A 27,671-nucleotide genomic window follows, 5' to 3' on the forward strand; every position below is an offset into this window, starting at 1 on the left:
CTCTGAGATATGGTGCTGGCAGCCTACAGCAGTGTGAAGACTACAGTGACATCACTGAAATCTCTCTCCCCTTCCTGTAGGTGCCAGCGGCAGCCTTCCTATTCTCTGTGCATGTGTGTAACTTGATCCTGTCTCCTGTTCTGAGCTACACATGCCCACCAGCCAATCAGAAGCGGATCTGGCAGAGGGGAGGGGGGGGAGGGAATGAAACACATGTGCAGTATGAAGCAAGGAGGGAAAGGAAGGGAGAATACCTTTTTAGAGATGGCTGCCTGTTCTAGAAAATGTGAAGTAAGTGTGACTGAGTAAATATTTGATTAGGTGAGCCAAAAGTGTGGCGTTATTACTAAACAATAGCAGGACTATTGGGCAGTATGCTTTTTAAATTTTGACTTGCATTCTCCTTTAATAACCCCAGAGGTAACAGATACATTAAAGATGACACATAAAAAGATAACAATCTTTATTCGCCAATACAGCCTGCAAATGTTTAAAACCCTAACCTATGAAACAAATAACAGATGCCATTCATGGAGGGCCCCCTACCTTCCACCTAAGCACACACAGGGGGAACTCCTCTGGTCACAGGGACAGGGTGGGGGCTGCAGGGGGTAACAGAACATTACACGAACTCAGTGACACTCCTCTGGTCTCAGGCACAGGGTGGGGGCTGCCGGGGGTAACAGAACATTACACGAACTCAGTGACACTCCTCTGGTCTCAGGCACAGGGTGGGGGCTGCAGGGGGTAACAGAGCATTACACGGACTCAGCGATACTCCTCTGGTCACAGGCATAAGGTGGGGGCTGCAGGGGGTAACAGAACATTACACGGACTCAGTGACACTCCTCTGGTCTCAGGCACAGGGAGGGGGCTGCAGGGGGGAACAGTGCCTCACGCAGTATCACTGAAACTCCTCCGTTTGTATAGAGGAGGGTGCAGGGATTGCGCAGCGCTGGCTGAAGCACAGTAAACCTGGAGTCCTTCTCTAATAATGAAAAAAAAAACTCTCTTCCACGTTCTCTGTTCTCTGTTCTTCTTCTCCTGCACATTCAATTAGTTGAGACGTAATCTCGGGAGAGTTCAGCTATTTTTTTTTCCCATGGGGCTTTGCACTCTATTCTGAAAGCTGGTTGCTTGTGTACAGTTTTAAAACAACTGCTTCTGGTCATTATTAAAAAAAAAATTATGGTATGTCATTATACTTAACACTCTAAACACATTCCTTTTGTTAACTGAAAACTGACAGGTTCTCTTTAGTTTCAATCATTTTTATTGGGATTTTTTAAACATTATAGCCAAATAAAGGCATTAAAATATTTTCAAACATTAATATTTACATTATGCAGAAAAATAATCTGCAGTACAAATAATAACAGCCGTTGAAAACTTATACATTCAGTATTGGTCAACATATGATAAAATATGATATAATATAATTTAATATTGTTGGTTAAGAAATTTGTTATGTACACGTATATTTATACCCGTATACTAATCACGCGTTGAAAACGTGCAAAACGCGTATAAACTGACACTACTGAGATCCTAGGGGTCGCATCCATCTAAGGATTGATTGAACATAGTCAAGCTGTATCATTAAGAAATTTTGCTTCACCAAAAATATAGAGCAATATTTTACTATAATAAATTGATATATCCCAATAAGGAAGTATACATATAGTAAAAACTATAACTACAACTACACCTAATACTACAACTAATGAAGTTGTATTCAATTGCTAAGAGTTAAGAACAGTACGCTCTCCTCATAAATTATTGTGTTCTGCAGAGTAGACAGGTTCTCTTTAACACAAAGTTTAGCAACAGATTTCCAGTTCAACTCTTTATTCTAAAATATGACTAATATTCCAGTTAAATGAGTGCGGTGATAGACCTGTGTTAAACACAATGACTGTCCCACACCACACCAAAGCTGAATGACTACAAGCTATACATTGCTTGCCTTCAAACAGCGTCTCCTCCCCCAGGATGCACCGCCTCTGCAGGCTCATTATGTTACCCATGGAAACCAAGTACAACAAGAAGACCGAGCAGAGCAGGACCATGAAGTGAAAGCGGGAAAGCACAGCATGGAACAGGGTGGGCACAGCAGGGAACAGGGTAAGCGGAACAGCAGGGTTTGGAACCCACCTGCCTTGTAGTAGCATTTAGTTTACGGGTTACTAAATGCAGCACAAAGCCAATATGGGCACAGAACAGGTTCTGTGGAAGCGTTTCCACCCTCTGACTGTAACATACTTGTCTTAAAGTGCAGTATTGTTTAACGTGAGGGAAATAAATGGGGCTTGTGTTGAACATACTTTTTGCTTATTTGTTTAATCACAAAAAAACTATTGTTGTTATTTCTTTAGCTAAACAGGGCTCCATTTTGGGCCCTTGCAAGGTAAATAATTAGACTACCAGTGCTCAGAAACAAGTCCTATATAATAAACGTATCTTTGTCTGTGCACTGGAAATCCAATATTTGCCCCACCAGAAGAAATATAGAGTAGATTCAATTTCCCTGTTTGGCTCAAGCAATAAAAAAATAATAGTTTTTTTGTGATTAAAACAATAAGCAAAAAGAATTTACAGCACAAGCCCTGTTCATTGAATTCATATTGAACAAGGAGATATACTGCACCTTTAACATATGGAACTGTATGGTCAGAAAGTAAATGGTTAATAGGGTTGTTAATGTTGTCTTTATGTATGAATTAAAGAAAAACACAATAAAACACAAGGTTTTTCTACCATATTTGTGTCTTAGTTATTTCTTTGTTTATATGATAGTAGAATTCCTCCTTTTTGCCCTATGTACCTGAACTAAATATTACTGATCAATCCAACATGAATATAGAATTTTGTATCAGCTTTTCAGTCATGGGCAGTTTTATAGACCAGCAGTAATTTGAGAGGGAACATCCACTTTAAGCATGAACGGTAATAGGGCAAATTTAATATATTATTTTACTTGATTCCAATTTCAAGTGCAAACAGTTGCTTAAAAATGAGGATGAAATGTTTACTTTTCTGGGTCATAATGGGTCATATAACACAGTCCTCACCTGACAATGCATAGTAATAATAAACGTTTTTTTACAGTGCATCTAATATTACACTTTTAGGTGCTGCTTGTTTTCCCAGGGCAATAATGGCAGTAAGAAGAGAACAATGGTCAAATCCACATGATAAACCCACAGAAGCAGATTTAAACCAGTAAGCTTTAGCCTATATTTGCCGTTGCTATGTTTGTCTTGATTATTTCTAAAATCTTGTTTTCTTTAGTCTTGGAATTATACAACTACAGCAAGCAGCCAGGTGCCATTTTGTTAGTAAGGAAAGCTTTGCATCATGCCAGAATCTTGTTTATGTGCCAAAATGGGGGACCTGATGCCCATGCCTAAAGCATAGAGGCATAGCAGGCAATATATGATTGATAGTTGTGATTTTTAAATGCCATTACAATGGTTATGGTTATGTTATTAAAAAAAGGAATTTGATTTCATATTTAATTTGAACATGACTTTTATTAAACAGTTTTTAATGTCTAGGTGACGGGTGTTACCTTATGTAACCTACTGAGAATTACTTCCATTTATGCATTAGTACTAATAAAAGCCTTAAAAAGTATCACATTACAATGACACCTGCAGATACAAAAAAGCCGCATGGCTGCCATATATACCTCCAATTAATATAAGAAAGGTGTCTGGTAAAATACCTGCTAGGTGGCAACCTAAGCTATGACCTTAAAAAGTTTATTGAAGCATTCTGCTTTTTTAGGTATTAGGGCAAAGACACAGCAGCCGCAGTTAATTAGTGCAGTGCAAAACCTCTCACGATAAGTCACAGCAAGGAACTCAGTACCCTATGGCGAGTAAGTCGCTGTGACCAACTTTTTTAGAAGTCACCCCATGTGTCTTTGCCCTTATAGTATCTACAGGGGGAAGAGAGAATGCTAAGAAGACTGGTTTAAATAATGTTTGCAGCCTTTGGAGCAATGTCATTTTCTAAGGATTTTAATAGGTGTTAATAGTATTATCTGTATTGCTCCACCTAGTGGCTGAATGCCACTAAGACAGTGGGGGTCATTTATCAACACTGGGCAAAGTTGCCTGCGGGCAGTAACCCATGGCAACCAATCAAATTGTTGCTTTCATTGTTCGACCTGCAGCGGGCTGCAAAAAGCCAATTGCTGATTGGTTGCTATGGGTTACTGCCCACGGGCAAATTTGCCCAGTGTTGATAAATGAGCCCCAGTGTTTCCCAACCAGTGGTTCTGGAGAAACATGTTGCTCACCAACCCTTTGGATGCTGCTCCCAGTGGCCTCAAAGCAGGTGCTTATTTTTGAATTTCTGGTAAGAAACCAAGTTTTGGTTGCATACAACCCAGTGTAATAGCCAGAGCCTTCTGTAGGCTGCCAGTCAACATAGGGGCTATCAAATAGCCAATTATAGCTCTTATTGGCACCCCCAGGAACTTTTTTCATGCTTGTGTTGCTCCCCAACACTTTTTCCATTTAAACGTGGCTCACAGGTATAAAAGGTTGGGGATCCCTGCACTAAGATATGGTTAGGTTAAAAATGATCAAACAATGGGCCAGATTCAGTTCAGTGAGAAAAAGTTATCTCACTGTTTATCATCTGGACAAGATTTAATTCGAGGAGAAGAAACTTTTCCCCTCATTCACTTCCAGTTTTTTCCCATAGACGTCAATAGAGTTTTCACATGATAAACAGTGTGATAAGTTTTTTAAATTGAATTGCATCTCATAATATTACATAAGCAGTAATATTGTTATACCAGATCACTGAAATAGTACTGGAGAATGATGAAATTTGTATAATGTGGAGCTGCATATACATGTTTTAAAATGCTCTAGCACAATAATGTGAGTCTACTGATGCAGGGGAGCCCTGGAGCTGCTGTCACCTCAGAAGATGGCTTTAGCTCCAGGGCTCCCACAGCGGCCTGTGTCATAGGTGCAGCACAAATGTAGGATCAGACTGATAACTCATTTTGACGGTGAGCGGCGGAAGTAACACCAACTGGACATGCAAAAATTTTCAGTGCATGTATATCTGATTCATTTCAAAGTACGTGCGCTCTGGGCAGGGGGTTGGGCGGGTGGTGAGGGCCCCCAGCGTTGTGTGGGGTCCCCTTGGTGGGGTGCAGGGGCCCTGGGGCAGCAGCCCCAGTGGGCTTTGCACCCCCCCAGTCAGACCCTGCCTATAAGAATATAAAAAGAATACTGTATAAGTTTGACCAGACAGCAGTATAGAGATAGGGAAAGCATTCCTTTCTTTACTGCCTAGAGAGGCTTAAAAGCTTTTATAGTACGAAGCCTGGAAAAAACTTCTAGGAACCTATATTGTTAGAAAAGATTCTTTCCAGAAACAGATTCTAATTGTGTAAGTTGCTTTTTCTTAGAATTATTGTAATGCATATTGATCCTTAAGTGGCAAAGAAGGAAAGATCAGATCAATAAAGTACATGAAATTGTCAGCGTCTATCTGTACTACTGTACTGTATCAATAAATAAATCAATCAAATATGTAACTATAAAGATAGAGCAGCCAATTGTGCATTTTATTCTCTATGCCATCTCCTCTGTGCTAATATTCCATATATTTCATTTCTTTGTGGTATAAATTAACTGGAGTTTTCCTTACTACATTTGTATTGGGGATAATACAATTTACACCAACAGTAAATACCACTTTTTGATGATCGTGTTACTGATAGTTACTTATGTAAAAAATGCAAGAGAGATCTTATATGTTACTTGTTGTCCAGTAATTGTTTTTTTTTTCCACAATCTGGTTTTCAAACAAATAAAGAGCTCAACAAGTTTTAGGTGGCAAACTATTTTTATAAAAATCCCCCATGAGAAATAGAGCAATAGATTCCAGAAAGTTAAAGATAAAGATCTTTTTTTTGTTTTTTCTGACTAATACAAATAGGATCATGGAACGATAATAAATATGCTTTGTAATGTCTTTGTATAATTATTATTATTAACTGAACATATTTAATTATTTCCCATTAGGAAAGGAAACATGGCTATACCTTCTTTTTCTAATGTGCCTCTAGGTATTTCAGTCCAGTTACAGACTGATAACAGCTGGCTCCACAAGCACACCCCAGAGATTCACAGTAAGATATTTGCTTTTATGCTGTATAAATTGTAGCAAAAAATATTGCATGGAAGTAGGCACTGCTAAATCTTGCAACAAACTTTCTCATGCAGTTTTAACTTCCTTCTCTTTAGTACAACTCACACAGAGAAATCTATTTTAGGGTGAAGACACATCGAGCTACTAGTTGCAGCTACTTTTTCATGGCTAAATTTCAGAAAATCCCCTGCCATAGACAATGCTGAGAATTGCCTCTGCTAAAACACATGTAGAGACAATTATGAGTAATTGACCAGCATGACAAGTAGCTGTTACCAATACCCTTAAGGGCAGTGGCAGATGGGGAGATTAGTCGCCCCGCAACAAATCTTCGCTGCTGTAGGCGACTAATCTCCCCTCAATGCCACCCCTCTGACAAGAATGTAAATCGCCGGTGGGATTGCATACGTGTTGCTACGATTTGCAAGGCAACTTTGGTTTCCTCTCAAGGCAACTAAGCTCCCTGTCTGCCACTACCCTAAGGATCACTAGTAATAGCGTTTATATTAGATGTTTCAACAGGAGAAGTTAGAAACAGCAGTAAGAAGTGTAAGAAAGAAGTGTAAGAAGAAATGTATTTGATTTAGTTTGCCAGCTTGAAGTATATTGCAATATATGGACAAACAATCCCTCTTTTACTTAAAGGGAGGGACATATCTTGGTAGCTTAATGCACAGAATGTCTTAAAGGACATGTAAACCCCACACACAAAAATGTTATCAGTGAACAGCCTCTTTGAAATCTTTCAATACCTGCCACTCTGATTGTCCAGAGATTAATAGTAAGACTGCAGTGTCCCCTTTATCACTTAGATTTGCTTCTCCTCCTGTAACCCACTCGCCCCCCTCCCTCAGGAATTTACTTTGACTGTTGGCTTGTGGGCATGCTCAGTTTTTATCAGCTCAGATTACTAGACACACCCCCAGTCTAGCAGCCAGTAAAGAGATGGCATTGCTGGTTCCCATAGAAACTCAGCTCTAGCTGTCTTCTTCAATTTTTTTCTCCTAACTTTCTCTCCTTTTATCAGACAGTTGTGCCTGTGTGAGCCTGTATTCTTGATGAAATGCATGCTGAATAAGGGTCTGTGTGTGTATGCTGCTTGCTGATTGAAATGTATCTGATTATGCATCAGAGGAAAAATGGCCTCCGGGTGAAAGCTGCTATTTGCTTTAGGAAAATGTGAGGATGCTGGCAAGCGGAGGGGATATATGCAGTACAAATGATGCCATTTGGGTGGGGGAGATGTGCCCAACTGATATACACTGTAGGCAAAAGTAGGCTTACCATGTCCTTTAATGTCCTATTTATACTGATAATGCTTGATTGAGAGGATCTCTTGTTGTTGTCTATAGTAGCTTATTGGAAACATGGCAATACGTGTTAGCTTCTCACCCTATCACCTCTTTTGTTGTTTTATGTTACATGGATGTTTTACAGCATGATGTGATTATCTGAAAAATATATTATCTTTGTATTGCTATTTCAGTAGCGGAAACCCACAAAAGTATCATTCCAACAACTGAAGATTCTCTTACAATGAGTGGCCATGAAGGTAACAAAAAACAAATAAAAGACAGCTAGCAACACTGGGGGCATTACTTGTGATCAAACATTTTACTTTGCAGATTTGTGCTCCTCATTATCTGAAGGCCTAAGCGAACTGACCATTCTGTGTGACATGGAGGTAAAATTACAAAGCACTGTTGCTGCTTATCTCTCCAGCAGGCAATCTAACTTTAATAAAGATTTCTTCCTGATTCTTCTTTTGCAGTTCAGCTCATATTACAAGACTTTTTTTGAGGAACCACTGAAAACTTTACCTAGTATTGGGCCCCCTACAATCTTGGCATACAAGCGAGAATCTTCTGAAAATGACAGACTTTTAGCAATGATGCAGGTGGGAATAACACTTCTCAATATCATTTTAATATGATTGGAAGAAATTTAAACGTGTTCTGTTTCATAAGTTATCCAAGTCCAGATTGGGACTCCTCCAGTTATATGGGAGTAGGAGAAACAATAGGTTGCCTGAAAGCAGTTCTAATGTGTAGCACTGGCTCCTTCTGAAAGCTCAGGCACAGCTCAATGAGATGGCACCTACACACCAATATTACAGCTGAAATAAAATACAAGTAGTTGGTTCAAGAATAAATTTTTAAATGGTAGAGTGAATAATTTGCTATGTAACAGTGTAATTTAGAACTAAAAATTGCTGTACAAAAATCATGACAGAATCCCTTTAACTTTCTATGAGCCTGTTCCTGCCTAACTGCCTTTGATCTGTAAGCAATAGATTACCATATAGTCTAGTTAGGAGTCTATTGGATGGAGGGTTGCAAAGGATTTATCAAAAGTCAAGGCATACAGATGCAATATTGGTGATCAAAAAACTAATCTCAAAATATTTACATACACGTGGAATTGACTGGATTTGCACTCTAGTTGCCAGTGAAGCTAAACATATGATGTAGCCAAGAATACATAACTCTACTTTTGTATATTTACAGTAGGAGAGACAGTAGGTGCCCAGGGGAGAGGGTAGATCAGTTTAAATCTCCAGGATATGTAGTTTATTAGGGATGTACAGGAGTACAGGTAGATATCTGGTAGCAATCACCCGTCAGAGATTGGTACTTAAAGCGTAGCCCTAGCAAAGGGAGGAGTATTTTTGACCCAAAGAGATTACGTTTATACCAAATCTGTAGTGGCTTTAGTTGGGAACCACTGTTCTATCAAATATGTATATAAATACGGGGAGAAATATTTGTAATAGATTGCTTCTACCCAAAAGGTGGCCATACACGCACCGATATTATCGTACGAAACCTCGTTTCGTACGATAATCGGTGCGTGTATGGCATGTCAGCGAGCCGACCGATATCGCAGGAAGCTGCTGAAATCGGTCGGCTCGCCGATCGGCCAAGTTAGAAAATTTTGATCGGGCGCCATAGAAGGCGCCTGACCAAAATTCTCCCTTCAGAGCTGAATCGGCAGAAGGAGGTAGAAATCCTATTGTTTCTACCTCCTTACCTGCCGATTCAGCCCTGAATGGTGTGTGGCGGATCTGACGATGTTTCGTGCGACCGACGGTCGTACGAAACATCGTGAGATCGCCACGTGTATGGCCAGCTAAAGAGACAGAGAGAGTGAGGAAGTCAAATGTTACCAGGTTAACATAAAACTGGAGACTGGCTATTGCTCTTCTACACTGTGCCAGATTGACAAACATAATCAGGTCTTCTGACCCTCCACATGATTATTTTGTGATACTTGTATTCTTGTTACTACTTTGCAAATAACTTTTTAAATCTGTTAAAACCTTCTTCTCTAACTCTCTCTACTTCAGTAATATATTTGTGAAAAGCTGATCTTGGTAGCTGATCTTGATCTGTTGATCTCATTCTAAACACATGCAGGGTGTTTGCGCACGTAACCTGGAAGGGAGCAGCTGGACATTTCCCTCTTGTGTGAAAGGAACAAATTACATAAAGATAAACAATGTTTTAGGTAATGAGTGGTCAGGGGTATGCATATCCGAGCAAGGTATGCCTGGGAATCCTGGGAGTTGTAGTTCCTAACAGGATGTGAGTTTGCTGTTTCTTCTCCATATATAACTGACTGGCAATGGGCCCAGTATGAGTTCTGTTTGCAGTTCTTATGGAATTTTAATCTTTGTTTAAGCAATATTTCCCCAAAACGCCAAACAATAATATGATATCATTTTGGCAGCACATGTCTATTCACATTCCTGCTTTGCTGACCATATTTGCAGGCAGAGTTCAAGTTTGCCTGCTGCTTGCCAGAGATAATACACAGTATTATTACAGCTAGTACTGTTCAGTTATTTGCAATACAAAAACCCTAGGTTCTCTTTGATATTTGTTATTGTAAACCACTGAAATTGTTTATGTTAGGAATTATTCTTAGGAACAATTAAAAAAAAACTGATATATGCTTTTTTTCTTGAAGTCCAAGTCTATCAATTGACCAAGAGCAGTGTGTCATTAAAGGGGTAGTATCAACATGAGTGCAATTAATTGGGCTTGTCCTAAACATACTTCTTCTGACTGTTGTTTTTATCAGAAAAAAATGAATGGTTATTATTATTTCTTGAGGACAAACAGGGAAATTGAGCTATGCAAAATTTGGTCCTCAGTGCACAGATAACCCCCCTGTTTAATGGACTACTGCTCAACTATGCACTGGTAATATAATTATCTACATTGTAATAAATAAACACGGAGTAGCTTTAGTTTCCTAATATAGAATGCTATATATGGACACCATGAGAAAACCTAACCTCTTGGGGAAGTGTCACATTATGCGTTTTCTCCCCTGGCGTACTTATGCTTAGGCTTCATTATGCAGTGACGGGTGGGATAAACACATATTGGAAAGATTTTGGCACAGATGGTCGGGTATACCTACACCAATGGAGCTTTTATGAAGAAATCCTCCTAAATGTGCACTGATAGGATGAGCGTGTTAGTGCATACTCAAGATGGGTTGAACTGGAACAGATGGGCCTGCAGAGAAAATGGCGAGTGTGAAACTGCCTTTAGTGACCATCAATTACATATCCAATAACTTAAAAGTAATGTTTATTTTTATTTAGATCTTGAATCAGCAGTCTGAAAAGGAGAAGTGTGAATTCTGTGGACAACCTCTGCGGCCATTTCCTTTAGATTCTTCTGTAAAGAAGCCATTTCATAATTCGGTAATTCGATTACAATTTCAGTTTGGATTGGATGATAAAGACTCAAATTATCTTCCACAATATTTACTGCTCTGGCACAGAAAGTATTATGTCAGTAGGAGGGTTGCTTCTCTCTGACCCCTTCTGAACTAATTGTTAGTTCTGCAGGCATCTAAAGCTAGCCATACAAGCGTCATATGGCCATATGTGCATCGCAAGACAATTAAAAGCTGAACTTGTATGGCTATCTTAACTTTTTATAACAAATTTTTATTCATCTTAACTTTTTATAACAAATTTTTATTCAGGTTCTCTCCTATTCATATACCAGTCGCACATTCAACCCACTCACTGGTTGCTAAAGTAATTTGGACCCTAGCAACCAGATAGCTTCTGAAAATGCAATCTGAAGAGCTGCTGAACAAAAATTTAAATAATTAAAAAACTACAAATAATAAAAAATTAAGACCAGTTGCAAGTTGTCTATATTACTCTCTATATCATATTAAAAGTTAACTCAAAGGTGAACAACCTTATTAAGAAATAATAATAACTTTTATAATTGTTTACCTTTATACATTCTGTAATAGGCAAAAATACCCTGTACAACTAGGGGAATAATGGCTGTTTGTGTTCATAAGCAGATAGATATACCCATTCTGTAAAACTGCAAAGGCTGCAATGAGTTGCGTGTTTTCCAGCCTCATTGTAATTAAAGTTATTTCATTTCAGCTCTTTTGCTGCACTCAGTATAGAAGTGTTTTTGAGTTTCTGTTCAATGAGCAAAAGGAAAAAGAAAGAAAAGAAAAGGTGGAACTCATTTCAATTGCTCCTCATGCTTCTCATGGTAATGAAGCCGAAAGACAGCAATCCAAGGAAAAAGCTGCAGAAAGGTAACATTTCTCATGATTTCCTATTGTTAGGTGCTTGTAATTCCTGAAATGGAAGTCCTGCTAGCATGTAAATACTGTCATCTGTAATATATATTTCTTCCAGGGTATATTTAAATAAGGGCTGCTCTGGAATATTTCTTGGTGACAATGTATTTCTGCAGTCTCTATTTCCCACTAAAAAAGATAACATATTCTCACAAATCCTTTCCCAAGAAATGCTCTAGGGACTAGGGTGCTCCACATGCATCAGGGCATATTGAAGAAATGTGCCCCTGTGCTCACTATTCTGCCATAAAGACCAATATATCACTGCTTGAGCAGTCAGCTTCAAAGCTTTGTACTGGTTTTTCATATCAATACTATGGTTAGCAGTGGAGCACCACAGAGGCCTCAAAAGACTTTTCTGTCAAAGCTCTGATTAACAGTAGTGCATTTTTGCCTGTTTTCTCACTTCAGAATTTTTTCTTTTGTTTCTTTACACTTGTTTCTTTACACTGTTTCGATACAGACTTCGAGAGAGACGGATCGCAAAATCCTATTCTCCCATAGTTTCTGAACCTACCACCTTCCCTGAATGTAAGTATATGCCAGTCATTTATGCTTACAGGTCTGCAAGAATGACACACTCTTATACAGCACCTGCTTTTCTCAGGTTGTTTCTCATATGTTAGGTTCCCTTAGATAGAGAAATCAGCCAGACCAATGTCTTTCCTTCTGACCTCTTTATGAGCACCAGCTCTGCACCCAGCTTCAGTACGATTATCTGGCCAGGAGAAGACTAAGCATTTGCATGCAGTCCAAGCCATGCAACAAAAATTCACACATTTCTGTACAATTCTAAACCACACATACAGGCAGTACTATTTAATAGGCTGGAAAGCTTTTTGGGCCTCTGTGTACTTAGGGTGCCATGGGCCTATTTTGAATCCCAGTCCAGGTCTGCACCTACAATCTTTCAAGTACTGTGTCACAGTAGATAGCTATGAGTCAAGAGAACAGAGTAGTGTTAAGAAAGAGAATGTAAATCGCCTGTGGGATCGCATACGCGGCGCCAAAATCACCAAAGTTTCCTCTCAGGGCAACTTCGGCAAATCGCCGCGCCCGCGACAGAGGAGATTTGCCGCGGGCGACTAATCTCCCCGTCTGTCAGGTCCCTAAGGGTGTGTTTGTTTAATGGTAAAAATACAATAGACACTGATCAAATTTCCTCACTGGTTACATCACTGCAAATTCATTTTAAATATAAAGAGTTATACATTTTCACTGGACATACAGCTCCATCTATCTCACTGCAAACTACACATTCATTTTAGAAACATGTAGCCTCTGGATTAAATCATGTATGTTCATTATTGTGTTTTGCACTTAAGAATCTAAGAATGTTATACAGCAAACACCCTCCACAAAATTAAATCCATATCACACTTCATTTGCACAATTTAATACATTTTGCAAGTATTATATTTGTTCTGAACTACATAGCAGAGTGATTAAAACTCCAGCCTGTATTTGTGTACTTTACTAATTGCCATCCGCCTGCATGTGCTAGGAGTTATGGAAGAACCATCTTAGGATGGAAAGTTTATAGTGATATTTCATTGCATGAAAAGTACACTTGCAATTTGCAATTAAATTCAAATATACTTGCTATAAATAGTGTATTTTCCATTTATATTAAAAGAAAGTGCTATGTTTTGGTTTTTATATCCACGTTTATAAGACAATTAAGACACTTAGTGCAGCATTTACTAGTTTGGATCAAATGTTTTTATTCCCTTGATGCCTTTTTGTTCTGATTACACTCATTCATTTTCCTGGACTGCTGTTGAGCTCATAGGTTGCTGTATAATTTGCTATAGCCATGAAAAGTAAAGCTTGTTTGGATAGTAATACAGCAGGTCTGAATAGTATTTCATGCTGATGATTATGAGGAAATGTTGAATGTGTTTACATTTTGGAGATCATTCTAGGTAACTACTTTTGTTGTAGAGTTGCAAGATAATGTTTCAGTATGTTTGTTCTGCTTTGGAAATGTAACGTGTATTAGTGAAACCAATGTAATTGAATGAGAGACCCTGAGCAACGCAGTAAAGGTGGCCATACACGGGCAGATTTAAGCTGCCTGTTTGAGTCATTTAGAGTTAGACTGTTTCAGCAGCTTATCTGCCCATGTATGGGGCCACCCAATGGGCCTCCCCAATCGATATATGGCCAAAAATTGTCCAGGTGTTTCGATTTTCTCATCAGATTGGAGACCACATCGGCTAATTGATGCGGTCCTTGGTCCGACGGCTCCTATGCCCATCCTTGTAATTTAATCAGATCGAACACCCTGGGAAATAAAGAATATGGCTAGTCCCATGTGGAATTTCAAAATTAAATGTAAATGTTATTTTTTTGAAAAATATATTTCAATGCAGGATTCTGCTGGAGTAGCTCTATTAACTGATGTGTTTTGAAAAAAACAAGTTTTCCCATGACAGTATACCTTAAAGGCACTGCAAATGCAGTTATATCTTAACACCAGAACCAACTATGTAGAGCAATGGCTTGGAGGCAAGTTTTATAAGCATTAAAACCAGGTGTACTGCCAAACAGAGCCTCCTCTAAAATTCCAGTCCATGTAGAGGCAACTAAATAGCCAATCATAGCTCTTATTTGGTACTCCCAGGTATATTTCTCATGCTTGCGTTGCCCCCCAACTCTTTTTATATTTGAATGTGGCTCAGGGGTAAAAAAATTGTTTAGGGACCCCTGATGTAGCGTCATGTTCATACCCAAAGTAACCCAATGGAAGAGCATTGCCACTGTCTTTTTAAGTATAAATTATTGTTTTTGCTTTTCCTTGTACCTTTCTGATAAGCTAATTTTTTTTATTTTCATGTTTATTTTCATGTTTATTAGTTGGGAAACCAATGAAAACCATTTCTTACCAACTCTCAAATGTCCCACTTGCTGAGGAAAACTGCACTGCTCTCCCTGATGCTTCACCATCAACAGAGGAACTGGATGCAGAGCAACTGGAGGATGAATGCACATCCTATGATTTTATTTTAACAAGTGAACAGGTAATGTTTATTTTCTTGGATAATCATGTATGCAAACAGAAACATTGTTTATTATTTCACTCACTGCATTGATGAGAACTCAGATATCCAAATACAACTCACATAATTTAATGCAACTCACATCTTTAATCCAAATCCAAATCTTTGTCATCATTAAATTGAATGAAAAATTATTGTCATCATTAAACTGAGTGAAAAATTATATCTACAGCATTTTACAGTATAACATGTCTTTGAGAGTTTGTCAGGCTACACTCTATTTTTATTTTTTAACGATGTCATTATGATGTACAATAAAGAACAGATTCATCCTGGATGTAAACAAACGCAGGTCACAAATGAGAAATCCTTACATATGTCATATGCAATTTTCCTTGTTAACAAGAGCTGTCATTCAGGAGGAAATTAGGTGCAACAGATTTAGTAGTTATGTTTGGATTTTGCCGGCAGCTATTTAAGTAAAATAAATAGCTGGCTGAGTGCAAAGGAACCCAACACTGGTGTTTACCTGCAAAGGATTAGCCTGTCTCCTCCAAAAAGATGCAATGGGATGGGAGTCTGCTCGGTCTAATTGGTACAAGTGTAGCATTCTGCAGTGCCATCAGCTAAAATAAAAACATGCAGATCTCTTGGTTAATTAAATACACAGACCTTTGGAGGGCAGCAGGGTTCAAAGACTGACCGGCAGGTAGGAGGTGCACACAAAAGTCTTTCCAGGAAAAATAAAAGCTCAGACCTTTGATCCTATTTATTGTACTGTACTGCTGTGGCTGGCTGTGTGCTGTACTGTGTGCTACCCCTGGCTTTAGCAGCTTTTTTCACATTTCTGCCTATTGTGTGTATGCTACATACAAGTCATTGGGCCCGATTCACTAAAGTCCGAAATAAGGAGTGCTATTTATAGCATGCGTTAAAAATCTTATCACTTCTTATTTTTCGCTCGATTCACTAAAAGGACACTTGTCATAATTAAGAAGCGGTGTTCTTGGCGTTATTTATCTTGCGACGACATATTTTCAAGCAATATATTACGCAGCGCACAACATATTACGCAGCACGTTGCTTGAAAATATGTTGTCGCAAGATAAATAACGCCAAGAACATCGCTTCTTAATTATGACAAGTGTCCTTTAAGTGAATCGAGCGAAAAATAAGAAGTGATAAGATTTTTAACGCATGCTATAAATAGCACTCCTTATTTCGGACTTTAGTGAATCGGGCCCATTGTCTGCTTACCATAAACAGTAGAATTTCTTTCAGAAATATCCACCATGACAAGTTTCAAAATATAGACCCAAATACTTTCAGAAAAGCATTTAAAGTGGTTGTTTTCTTTCTCTTTCCAGCTCGCAATTTAAAAGGTTATCTGATTGTCGGAGGTCATTGTCCTTGCCAGCCAGAGAACTTTGGCTCTTTTTATTACTTATCTTTTTATTCGTGCTATATATATTTTCGGGTCTGTTATTCACACTACTGCCAGGTTGCTAAGATAAATTGGACCATTGAAACTAGATAAAAATTCCAAAATAAAGAGCTGCTGAAATGTTTTTTAAATAATTCAGAAACCACAAAATGTCTTTAGATTATTACTGTATAAAAAAAAATTTGGTTACATACTTACCGCATTCCCCCCACATATCTGTGTGATCCCCCTGCTGGATATATAGTTAATATTGTTGCTCTTTTAGCAAACAAGGGATTTTCAAATTGCATTGGTCCATTTTATTGTTGTGATTGTTATTGTGTTATTGTTGAACATTTTTTGCATGTAGAAGAATTTTAAAAGGGCTTATTGTATATTTCAGATGGCCTCTCAGTTTGTAGAAAAATTCTATAGAACTGGACAGAGATTCCTCATCACTTTCCCAGATGGAACGGCGCAAATATTGTATCCTTTAGACAAGGTTAAACAGATGGCAGCTTGTTGCCCTTTTTATGTCATACTTAATACAAGCACCTACAAAAAGCTTTCTTAATTGTCAGCAATTTTTGTTAAAAATTTGCTTAAGAACCATTTATACCATTTTTTTTTTTTAGAAAGGTCTTTCTTTTATTTATTTGCCTTTAAAAGCTAGAAAGCTTGTGCAATGCAAATTCCGGCACAAGGTGCACAGAACCTGCAATAGGCTGGCCCTTTCTTTGTAGTCTGAACCCTCACATGTTGAAAATTGTGAAAGACTTTGCCACAGTGCATCCAACCTGCTGTTGCTGTTCCCCAAACCCAACAGTTGATCCATATATGAATTTATAACTTATACACAACCCTCAGTGAGGCACACTACATCTAGTTTGAATGTTAGTAAATTGCCCCCTTTAGTTTTGAGAAAACTTTTTCTCCTTTGACTGGAAACACGGGCGCTTCTGACGAGAGCAATGGCAGCACTGTATCACAAGCCTTTGAGACGTGCAGTTTCTGCAATGGAAACCTTCCAAGAATAGAGATACATGAATATACGTCACCCCATGATTTATCTTTGTCGCTGTGTTATGGGTTAGCTTAGTATTGACCGCTATTGATAGAATAGGCCATATCTCGTCACCTGCTCATATTGTTGTATCGTGTATAGATAACATTTTTTATGTTTGCCATCATCTGTGTGTCTTTTAATAACTTCCAAGCATTTTCCTTATTGTATTGCCGCAAGCTTCAAAGACATAATTACAAGTAGTTAATTAGATCCTTGTTTTTCTCAGGATAAACTAATTTAAGCTGCATGGTTCTCTTTGGTTTTTCAGTGAGATTTTGTAAATCAATACAGTACATAGGCTCTTCTCATTTCAAAGCTGTGAGCTTATAATTAACTAAACAGCTAAAACTATTAAAGAAAGGATGTATTTAGTAATTACAGCATCCAACTAAAAAGGGTTTATTTCACCCTGATTAGCTTTATCAACCCTGTTAGTGTGCATGGTTTCTGTTTACTGTGTGATAGCACTGGTTTATTTTCTGTTGCAAACAAGCATATTGCAACTATTGTCATTAAGGCCGCCATACATTGCGCATATGGGCAAATATCATTTGTCCACTTTCCTGCCCTGTTGCCCCAATTAGTAGAACTGAAAGTAAGTGAAAGGGTGCTATAGCCCCTCTCACTTCTCAGTCTGAAAATTGGGCAAAATGAATATGTTTCAAAACTTCCTTCTAGATGGGTAGAAAGAGTGGCATCTTCCATATTGTCTAGTCACAGTAGCACACTTATTCCCAGCTGTAAGAACTTGTTTGGGTAGTTGACACGTTGACTTTGTAGCTATGTCTTTCTCAGCAAAATATTATTCTGTCTTTATGTAGCACCAAAATATTTTGCAGAGATTGTACAGAGATTGTACAAGTATGAGATCCATTATCTAGAAAGCTCCAAATAATGGAAAAGCTTTCTCCCATAATAACATTTTTTAAAAATGATTTCCTTTTTCTGTAAAAATAAAACAGTGCCTTATACTTGTTCCCAACTAAGATATAATTAATCCTTATTGAAGGCAAAACAGTCCTATTGGGTTTATTTAATATTTAAATGATTTTAAATAGTCTTAAGGTATAGAGACCCCTTATCCGAAAAAACCCCAGGTCTCAAGCATTTTTGATAACAGGTCCCATACCTGTAGATGGTTAACAATGATCGCTGCCCCTGGTGTGTTTGCTTCAGAAACACTACTATAATTTATATAAACAATCTGCTGTGTAGCAGTGGAGGCAATTAAAATTGGACTAAATGGCATGGGTTAAATAGTGGGTAACATAAACTCCGTAGAACACCATTGTATTTTTCATATATGTTATGTGCTATGTAACGTGAGCCTTTTTTCCTTGGAATGGCTGCCCCCATGGCAGCACAGCAGCTTAATTATTATATAGTATTATATTTATATAGTAGAGTTTCTGAAGCAAACACACCAGTTTTACCAGTGCAGGGCTACTGTACATTATTTTACTTAATTACTTTAAAAAAAAAAATTTGTGTTACTGATCCTTTAAAGCACTTGTTTCTAATGCTTTCTTGTATAAGTAAAATGATATAAAATAGCTAAGCAAGGACACTTAACAGTTAACAGTGCAAGAAAATGCAATAATGCATTGCAGCGTTCTTGTAAGGCATACATATCTCTGTTTATGTGAATATGAATACATAAATGGTGGAGGTTTTTCTTATCGAGGGGCAGCTACCCATCAGGCAATGTGGCTGTTGTAGCAATAGCAACCAACAGAAAGGATTCTGTCTACATAATTCAAGGAGACAAAGACGTCAATGCAGACATTTTAGCAGTGTTTGGTTCCAGTGGAAAAGCTACCTGTTATCACCCAAATGGAAATGTGTGGTAAGTGTAAATGCATTGTATTGCAATGCAAATGTATTGTCAATAGGCAGTTTCTTTGTCACAGCTTTCTAGTGAAACCATAAGAAGAGTTAAGGTGGCCATATTGAGCCAATGAAACCTGTTGTCTCTGTCCTCCATATTCAAGTTGGCAGCTTATTGGCCATGTATGGGGCTCACCAACCAAATATCAGTTGAGCAGATTTGATTTTTCCCATTGGGGTGAAGGCCGCGTGACCAAACAAGCGGATCTTTAGGTGTATGGCCAGCTTTAGGGACATATTTATAAACTGTCAAACTGGTTAATCCCGAAGGATTCTCGGAAGTTCAATCTTCTTTTCCATCTTAACCCTTTCTGACTGTCAGGAAAATGTTCCTGTGTAAAATATTAACACATTTTTATATATTATTTAATAAAAAAAAACACAAATACAAGAGTATTGTAGAAATGATACCTATATTGGCTAACAATAAAAATACATTGCAAGCTTCGTCAGGCAAAATACAAATGAAAACTGGAATGGCACAACATATATACCAGACCCCTGGACTATTTACAACCCACCCTAATAAACATGAATTACTTTTATTATCTTCACAAGTTATCTCTATCTGTCTGTAACTTCTTAATTTATTGCTTGTGAACACTTCTCTCTGATCAAACAGTATACTGTATATGTTGTGCCATTCCAGTTTTCATTTGTATTTTGCCTGACGAAGGGGCCTTAGAGTTCCGAAAGCTTGCAATGTATTTTTATTTATATATTTATTTATTTAAATATATATATATTTATATATTAGCCAATATAGGGATCATTTCTACAATACTCTTGTATTTCTGTGTTTTCTTTTATTATTTTTGACACTGGCTAACACGGTACTACAGTTTTTATTTTGTGATTATATATTATTTAGAATTTTTACCAGTTGCAATTTTTTAACACAGGGCTGGAGGGACCCAGTAAAAGTTTTCACGCAGCACCGAAACCTCTCATCATGTGCCCAAGCTAATCATCTTCCATGGCCTCTTGCATCATATATTGTCTGCTAAGTTTGGATTTAGCCAAGAGATGAAAAAATTATAAATCCACAGCACACAGTTTAAGGGCTAGTTCAAACATGGAAATTAGTTTAAAAATACAGGTGTCTGGAAAGAGCAATACAGGTTCTCCCACACAAACTGCTCACTGCTCAAATCCTCTAGTCCAGGTGCAACCTGCCCCGGACCCTGCACTCAGGTGAAAAAACTCACAGCCAGGGATAACTCACTTCCAAAAAAGAAAGCATTATGCTTACCAAATGGTCCTGTTGACCCGGGTGCTCCCGCCCTGAGTCTGTAGCCAGGGGACAAATCTTGTCACAAAACTTCACACATTGGCAGTGCACTCCAGGTCAGCATAAAAAGCCGCAACAGTTGGTATTAAAATCGATCAACCTTTATTTGCACATCTAAAAAACACAGCTTGAGGTCTTACGCGTTTCGTGACAGCGCACTTCCTCAGGGAAGGATTCTCAGAAGTTCAATCTCCTTTTCCATATGTTAACCCTTTCTGACTGTCAGGAAAGTTGCCAGTTGCAATTTTTTAACACAGGGCTGGAGGAACCCAGTAAAAGTTTTCACGCAGCACCGAAACCTCTCAACCTGTGCCGAAGCTAATCATCTTTCATGGCCTCTTGCATCATATATTAGGGTTGATTCACTAAACGTCAATAAACGAGTGCTATTTATAGCATGTGTTAAAAATTTTATCGCTTCTTATTTTTTGCGACTTAACACACGATTCACTATAGGATACTTGCATTAATTAAGACGCAATGTTGTTTGCGTTATTTAAGTCGCGATGAGCGTTTTTCTTACGTTATTTGCTGCATGTGTGTTAATTCCCGCTGCATGCGATATATTTCACCGCTTGCTATATTAGCGAACGATTTAGCGCACGAAACCATTACATTTGTAAACCTACTTTTCTGCAAATGACCATTTCTTTGAAAACTGGAGACTGCATCACTCTAGGGCTAACACATACTTGAAAAATCCCACTGCAAAGTCCATATTGTGTTGCCAAAAGCTCACGAACCGCAAGTACCGCCTGCCCCAAGTAGGTGTTAATTTTCGCACAGACTAATGCGATATTTAGCGCGTCTAGCGCTTTTTATGTGTTTGTAAATCATGCGTTAGTATTATTTCTATGCGAGAATTAAAATTAACACCCTGCGATCATGTGTTATTTAGCGCATGCGATATGCATCTTAACGCATGCAAAAAAGCATGCGAAAACGCTCATCGCACTTTAGTGAATCAACCCTATTGTCTGCTAAGCTTGGATTTAGCCAAGAGATGACCCAGGGTAGAACCCATAATTGTAACAAGCCAAGACAGTACTGCATGAAGCCAAAAATAATTTGGCTCTGCCATGACAAATGAGGTCAAGTGAATTTAATGTAGACACTAGCTAAATGCCTGATCATTGCATGGTTCCCTTCTTCCTTATGACAGTGCCATTCGGAACTCCCTGTGTTCCATAGGCCTTGCTGCTGTAAAGATAGCCAAAATGCCATGTGTATAAGGTAAAGGACATTTTATCCCAGTACTGTTCTACTTTACCAAACCTTATGTGTGCTGGCACCTATTAAATCTATTGTATTTACAGAATGATTTTTCAGTGCACTTAATTCTTTGTCCAGGTCTTTTACTTTAGATTGCTATGATTTAAAAAATTAGCTGTACTCACGTACAAAGAGGAGCTGCTGAGAGATGATGACATGTCCCTGAGTGGGCCTTCCTGTAGTATACTTCTGTTTATTACATGCTTATTTCTCTGGCTAAGTGCGTAACAAGTGGCTAAAGGCAGTACTGTTTCTAGGCGACGGCAGGACACAATCTACCACATATTAGATTTTATTAGCTGCTTTATGCTGGTACTAAGCAGGTCTTTCTTTGTGCCTGACACACAGCTGCTGTATATTCAATTCCATTCATAGATAACATTGTAGACTTGCATGTTTTGGCCTCTGCAGGGTAATTTAAGCGAGTAATTATGTCTAACAACAGCAATTAAAGTGGACACTACTTTAATCATTTGTGCTGCTACTGAAAAGTCATATGACTTGCAATGCTTCTTAAATTGCCTCTAAATTGGTAGCTGAGGTATACAATATCAGGGAAGAAATGTGACTATTGTACAAATCAGACAATGGAGAGAAACTGCAAATCTAATGAAACATGTTTATATGCAAGGAAATACAGAAAACAGATTTTATTCTGGTAATACAGGATTTAATTCTATTACGTGTTAGTATTTCTTGATATTTACAAATTCCAAAAGTAAATTTTTTGCACCACAACAGTTTTGTTGTCTGGGGAGTGCGAATATTGTAAATGACCCCTATTGTCTTTGACTAACCCAGCCCAAAAGTAATGAAGTTGAACATTACTAGCAACCAGCCTTGTACATGAAGCAATAATACTGTATAATGTAGCAGGTATTCATTAAAAATATAAAACAGGCTGTTTATATCCACAACTGTATAATCCCTGTATAAGAAATTCTGGTGGACAGGGCTATAAAATAAATATTATATTAGATATACATATACTTTGGATATAAATAGATATAGCATTTTGGTGCTGTTTATAAAAAGTCCACATTGTAAAGGGCTGGTCTTTGTGGGGTGTAGGTAAATTATACTTTTTTCCGTTTTTCTGTAGTACTTGTTCTTTTCTTATTTTTTGCTTTTTCCCAACATCCAGGCTAAGTTTAAATCCCGTAGGAGGACAATACTTCGACCACACAGGCATGAGGTTAAGGAGATGGAGATGGAAGAGCACTGATTTAAGTGAGCCTTATGTTCCCTTCAAACCAGTGTTTATATCTTTAAACCAGCAGGTTGGCATAAGGATATGTTCACAAGAACAAATCTATATATCATTCTTGTCTATGGGGAAGCAAGCAAAAATCAACATTTGGACAAGACACCAGACTAAAACACAGGTAAGAATCAATGAGTTAGTTAACTTAAACAAGTGGTTTATAGGTGTTGGATAAATCTGTTGATCATCCACCATCACAAGTGTTACATTTTGCCATTATTTTACCCTATTTTCTGTACACATTGTTGTATAAATCCGATGTTTTGATGTTTTAATGTTGTTAAGGATAATTATATAGAATACAGAAGGTTGGTCAGCCATTGAGTACACTGCTCTGGATATTAACATAAATGACATGCAAATAGGGGGCATGCATATAGACACCTATAAAGTACACCCCTTACATAGCAGACTTAAGCTGAGCCTGACATGCTAGCCCAGTGGGTAGCACAATTACCTTGCAGTACTGGGGTCCTTAGCTCCATTCCATTCTGGGCACTGTCTGCAAGAAGTTTGGGTACTTCAGTTACCTTTCATACTCCAAAAACATACAGGCATGTTATTTGGCTCCTAATAAAATAGGCTCTTGTGTGTGTGTGAATGTGAAAGGGACTTTAAGCTCCACTGGGGCGGGGAATGATGTAAGTGGTAACTTATTTACAGTTGCAGTCCTGCAAAGTTTGCCTTAGTCATTGCAGCAAATGTCTATAAAATTACTTCCTATTAAGAATTTTGTCTAAGTCCGTCCACTGACACAGGGGAAACTGTGGAGCTACTGCCAAATGTGGTCAAAGGTGGCAGTGTACACTGCACTACACTTTGTACATAACTCATTCTTTTTTATGGTGAACGCTTATTTGATGAAAACATTGCAGCTTTGTAAATAAGCCCTAAGCTGAGGAACTGATGTGTTACCCCTTGAACTGTCTCATACTGAGAGCCCTGACATGTGCACATATCTAGATATATATATTGCAGATTAAAGGCATAGGGTCAGAGAGCAGGTGTAATATTTGCTGCAAAGCAATAACCCTTAAATCAGACCTTTGCCTTTATTGTTTCCTACTGCATATTGTCAGAGTTCATTTCTTATTGGTTGTCATGGGTTACACCAGTTTTGTAAATTAAACATCAGTTCCTTATCTGTTATATAGTATAAACACCAGAACCTATACTGTATTCTGTAGCCAGAGCTTGGCTCAAGTGTTGCCTCTTGCTTGTTTAGAAAGGATTAGTTTAATCTTCAGTTTACTGCTCATGCACATGCTTTGAGCTCACTTCATTGATATTCACTTAGAAAATGTTATCTATGTACTACGGTGCCTATGCACGATATCGCTAGGAAGTGGCGCGGCACTGCAAGTATACTAGTTATACCTCTCTTATTTGTGTGCTATGAGACATGATTGCATTGTCATGTTTAGATCCAAAAATGGATGCAAAATTGTTTCCATTAAAATGATATTCACAAAAGTACTTGCATCAATAGACATTCCCTTTTATTTGCATCTTGCATTTATATGCCAGTTGCAGCATTGGACTGGGGTGTCTAGGACCCACCGGGGGCTTCAACCTCAAGGGATCCCCCTTGTGACGCCAAGTGTTCCATTCCCAGGGCCTGCCCCCACGCTGCACAGCGCCACTTACATTTTACCTCTTCCTTAACTTGCATCTGTGAGCGGGTGGGGGAGCCTTCATGGGAAGCAGGTCTGGGTTGGCAGGGCCCATGAATGCTGGGGAGTTTTTCCTGAAATCCCTCTGGCACAGTCTGACCCTGGCCAGTTGCCTTAGTTTTGCTGTATTCAGTGCATGCAAGGAATTGCAAGCATGGATGCAAGGGAACCTTGGATTTAACCCCTGCCTTAAGAAAATATTACTTTTATGGCACCTACACAGACAAATGGCTTGCACCTAAGGAATAGCCCATTAATGCAGTTTTTAGCATAACTGTGCCAAATATTATATTGTAGGTGTGCTGTACCCCTGCTCCTTTCCCCTTCTCGGAAGACTCCGCAGACACCTCTCTGCCAAAACAAGTCCCCCTTCCATGTACTGATTCCTGATCTTTACTCACATAGAGCAGAACATGGGAAATAACTTACATTCCAGCAGCTTTAAACAGACAGTGAATGTTCCATATAACACAAAAAGGAAGCAAACCTGACACAAGAAACATAGGCAGCCTCTGCTGATCTGGGACCTTTCTCCCCTCGGCTCTCACAGCAGTAGCAGGGGGTGTTTGCAGCTGTAGGTGGCTTGTCCTGCCCCTTCCTAGCTATTCCATTCTGTATCACCATTCCATTCCTTAGAACAATATTGGAAAAGTGATTTACCTTTTCTTGTTACTGACAAACCCTTTGTAGCTTTGCCTCCAGATTCTGTCTGTATGCACAAGTTATATGTTGTATTGTGCACATTAGCGTATACCATCCTTCTATATTCCTACCATGGCCCCTCCTTTAACCCTTGATGCTTCCCTTCCCACTACATGTCTACTACTATCTGCCATTTGCACAAATAACCTTTACAATAGTATGGCCTGCCGCAATGGAGAGTTATACAGAACTAGGGGCCCAGATCTGTGAAGACCTAATCACTACTATTACTTTTTTATTGTATTTTCTAATTCATTTTACCCCATTATCGTGTCTACTAAATTTTGATTAAAAAAAATAGCTTACAATGTATAGCTAGAATTTGATGGAATTTGTATCTCTCAATTCAGCTATGCAAGTACCTGATAAGATGTTTACAAGATGTATTACCTCCAATAAAATAAGGATTGGAAGAACATCAGGACCTAAGCTGTTACCATCACGTGAAGGCCTGGGGCACACAAAGCAGTTTTGCCTGCCGCAGTGTTTTCTGGGATAACTGAGCTGTGAAAAAAATGCTTCCCTATTTGGCTTCCTTTACCACAGAAGTAATACGGTAACACAGCCTGTGGCAGATGCTAACAATGTTGGCGAGTGCCCCCCACTTGATATCGGCAGTTCTGCCACAGGCAGTGCTTTTATAGTTTGTTTGAATAGAAGGCAGCTACAAGCAGAGGGGCCTTTTTATTGCTACGGTCCATCTTAAAGTGCTGCAGGAGTCAAAACACCTGGTTTCAGGTTTTATCTCTTGCCTTTAGGGGAGTGGCAGATGGGACAACACTTGAGAGGCCCCATTCACCTGTATGTCACCTGCAATTGTCAGCGGATTGTCTCTGGAAAGGCTGCAACCTTCCAGTGATTATCTGTGAGTGTAGTAGTGTTTGCAGGCAATTGTCATACAATTTAAGGGAAGGGGGGGTCCATTAATAGTTTTTTTAACCTGTCTATGGAGATAATAATCACCCAGCTGCAAAAATGCATGGGATAACCCCATGTGCCATTTCCCTTACCACCTATATGAAGTGGAAGAAATGTTATAATATACACTTGTCTGGACATTTAAGATGGCAATAAATATTAAGATGGGCATGTTTAGTGATATCAAAAATGAGTGGATTGTTGACCAATTAGCCCACCCACATTATGGGCCAAATTGGGCTTATCCTATTGTTTGGCCCCGAAGCCCATCAGGAGAGGTCTGCCTCAATACACCAATGCAGTCCAACCTACTGAATTCTTATATCTGTCTGATGGGTATATGCCCAATTTTTAGCCAGATGCCTATTTGGAGGCAGTCAGGTAGGGCCCATACATGGGAAGATAAGCTGCCGACTCAGTCTGAAGGGGCAGAATTGGCAGCTTTACTGGCTACTCCACCTGAAACATATACCTGATACGTATATATGAAAAGATATATACCTGATACAGCAGTTATGGAGTACCTCATATATTCGTGGATATCTCTGTTATTTCTACACATTTCAACTAACATTTTCGGTAACTCTTTTTTACTGCTTTGCAAGATGCTGCATGAACCAGGGGGTCCTTTGAGATATAAAGTGAGCCTGGTTCCTTAGTGAGCTCAAATGAATAAACCCATATTACTACATATTCAGGAGCAGTTAATATTAGCTATCCTGGGAGCCAAAGGAGTCAATGGATTCAGTGCTGGGAGTGATGTGTGGGAAGGCTCACCAAATATTTATCTTACCAACAAAAGCAGCAGCAATACCTAAATATACAATCTAGGCCACAAATCATAGATTTTATTACTTGATTATGGCATTAGGATAAAATTTGTTTTTAATGCCTGTTTTTGTTTTTAAAGGTGGATGGCTTGGAAGTATATACTCAGATGAAAAGGGAAATCCCAGAAGAAGAACTGATTTTATTTGCCACCAAGATCAAAATCCTCAGCCTGTTAAATAAATTGGAAGGATATGTGAACTTCCCTACGAATGAACAGTGGGACAAGCTGAAAGCCCCTCCATTCCTTGTAGCTCAGGCACAGAGGCTGGTGTTCCTATGCAACACATGCAGTGTCCGTAAGGAGGTACAGTCCTTAATAAGAGCTCTCTTACTAAGCAGTCACATGGATCTGCCCAGTATAATGCCACTGGGCATAAATAACTTGGCATGAATATGGAGCTCATTGAGGTGCCAGCTTTCCCCTGCTCATCAGAACACAAACACAAAGCTGTAAAGGTTAATGGGGAATTCCTATAAATAGCGATGAAATGCACCTAATAAAGAGTTACAGTGGGTGTGTTACTA

The 27,671-nt window shown here is 38.7% G+C and overlaps 1 protein-coding gene across 1 annotated transcript; it reads left to right on the forward strand.

Moving 5' to 3' along the window:
- The first annotated feature begins 1,940 nt into the window (after positions 1-1,940).
- erich6 (glutamate rich 6) lies at positions 1,941-27,671 on the forward strand. The gene is made up of 14 exons (XM_018094045.2): positions 1,941-2,124; positions 3,132-3,222; positions 6,057-6,163; positions 7,670-7,735; positions 7,809-7,867; positions 7,955-8,080; positions 10,799-10,900; positions 11,612-11,772; positions 12,281-12,348; positions 14,677-14,840; positions 16,646-16,728; positions 18,999-19,154; positions 22,903-23,143; positions 27,226-27,671. Exons 1-14 carry the CDS (start codon positions 1,941-1,943, stop codon positions 27,535-27,537), a joined length of 1,920 nt encoding a protein of 639 aa, XP_017949534.2. The 3' UTR covers positions 27,538-27,671.

Source organism: Xenopus tropicalis, chromosome 5, assembly GCF_000004195.4.
Source record: "Xenopus tropicalis strain Nigerian chromosome 5, UCB_Xtro_10.0, whole genome shotgun sequence".
Lineage (NCBI taxonomy): Eukaryota > Metazoa > Chordata > Amphibia > Anura > Pipidae > Xenopus > Xenopus tropicalis.

Coding starts and splice junctions, on each gene's coding strand:
- erich6 (XM_018094045.2), top strand. CDS start 1,941: ATGACTACAAGCTATACATTGCTTGCCTTCAAACAGCGTCTCCTCCCC. Junction 10,901..11,611: donor AGAAGCCATTTCATAATTCG/GTAATTCGATTA, acceptor ATTTCATTTCAG/CTCTTTTGCTGCACTCAGTA. Junction 23,144..27,225: donor GACACCAGACTAAAACACAG/GTAAGAATCAAT, acceptor TTGTTTTTAAAG/GTGGATGGCTTGGAAGTATA.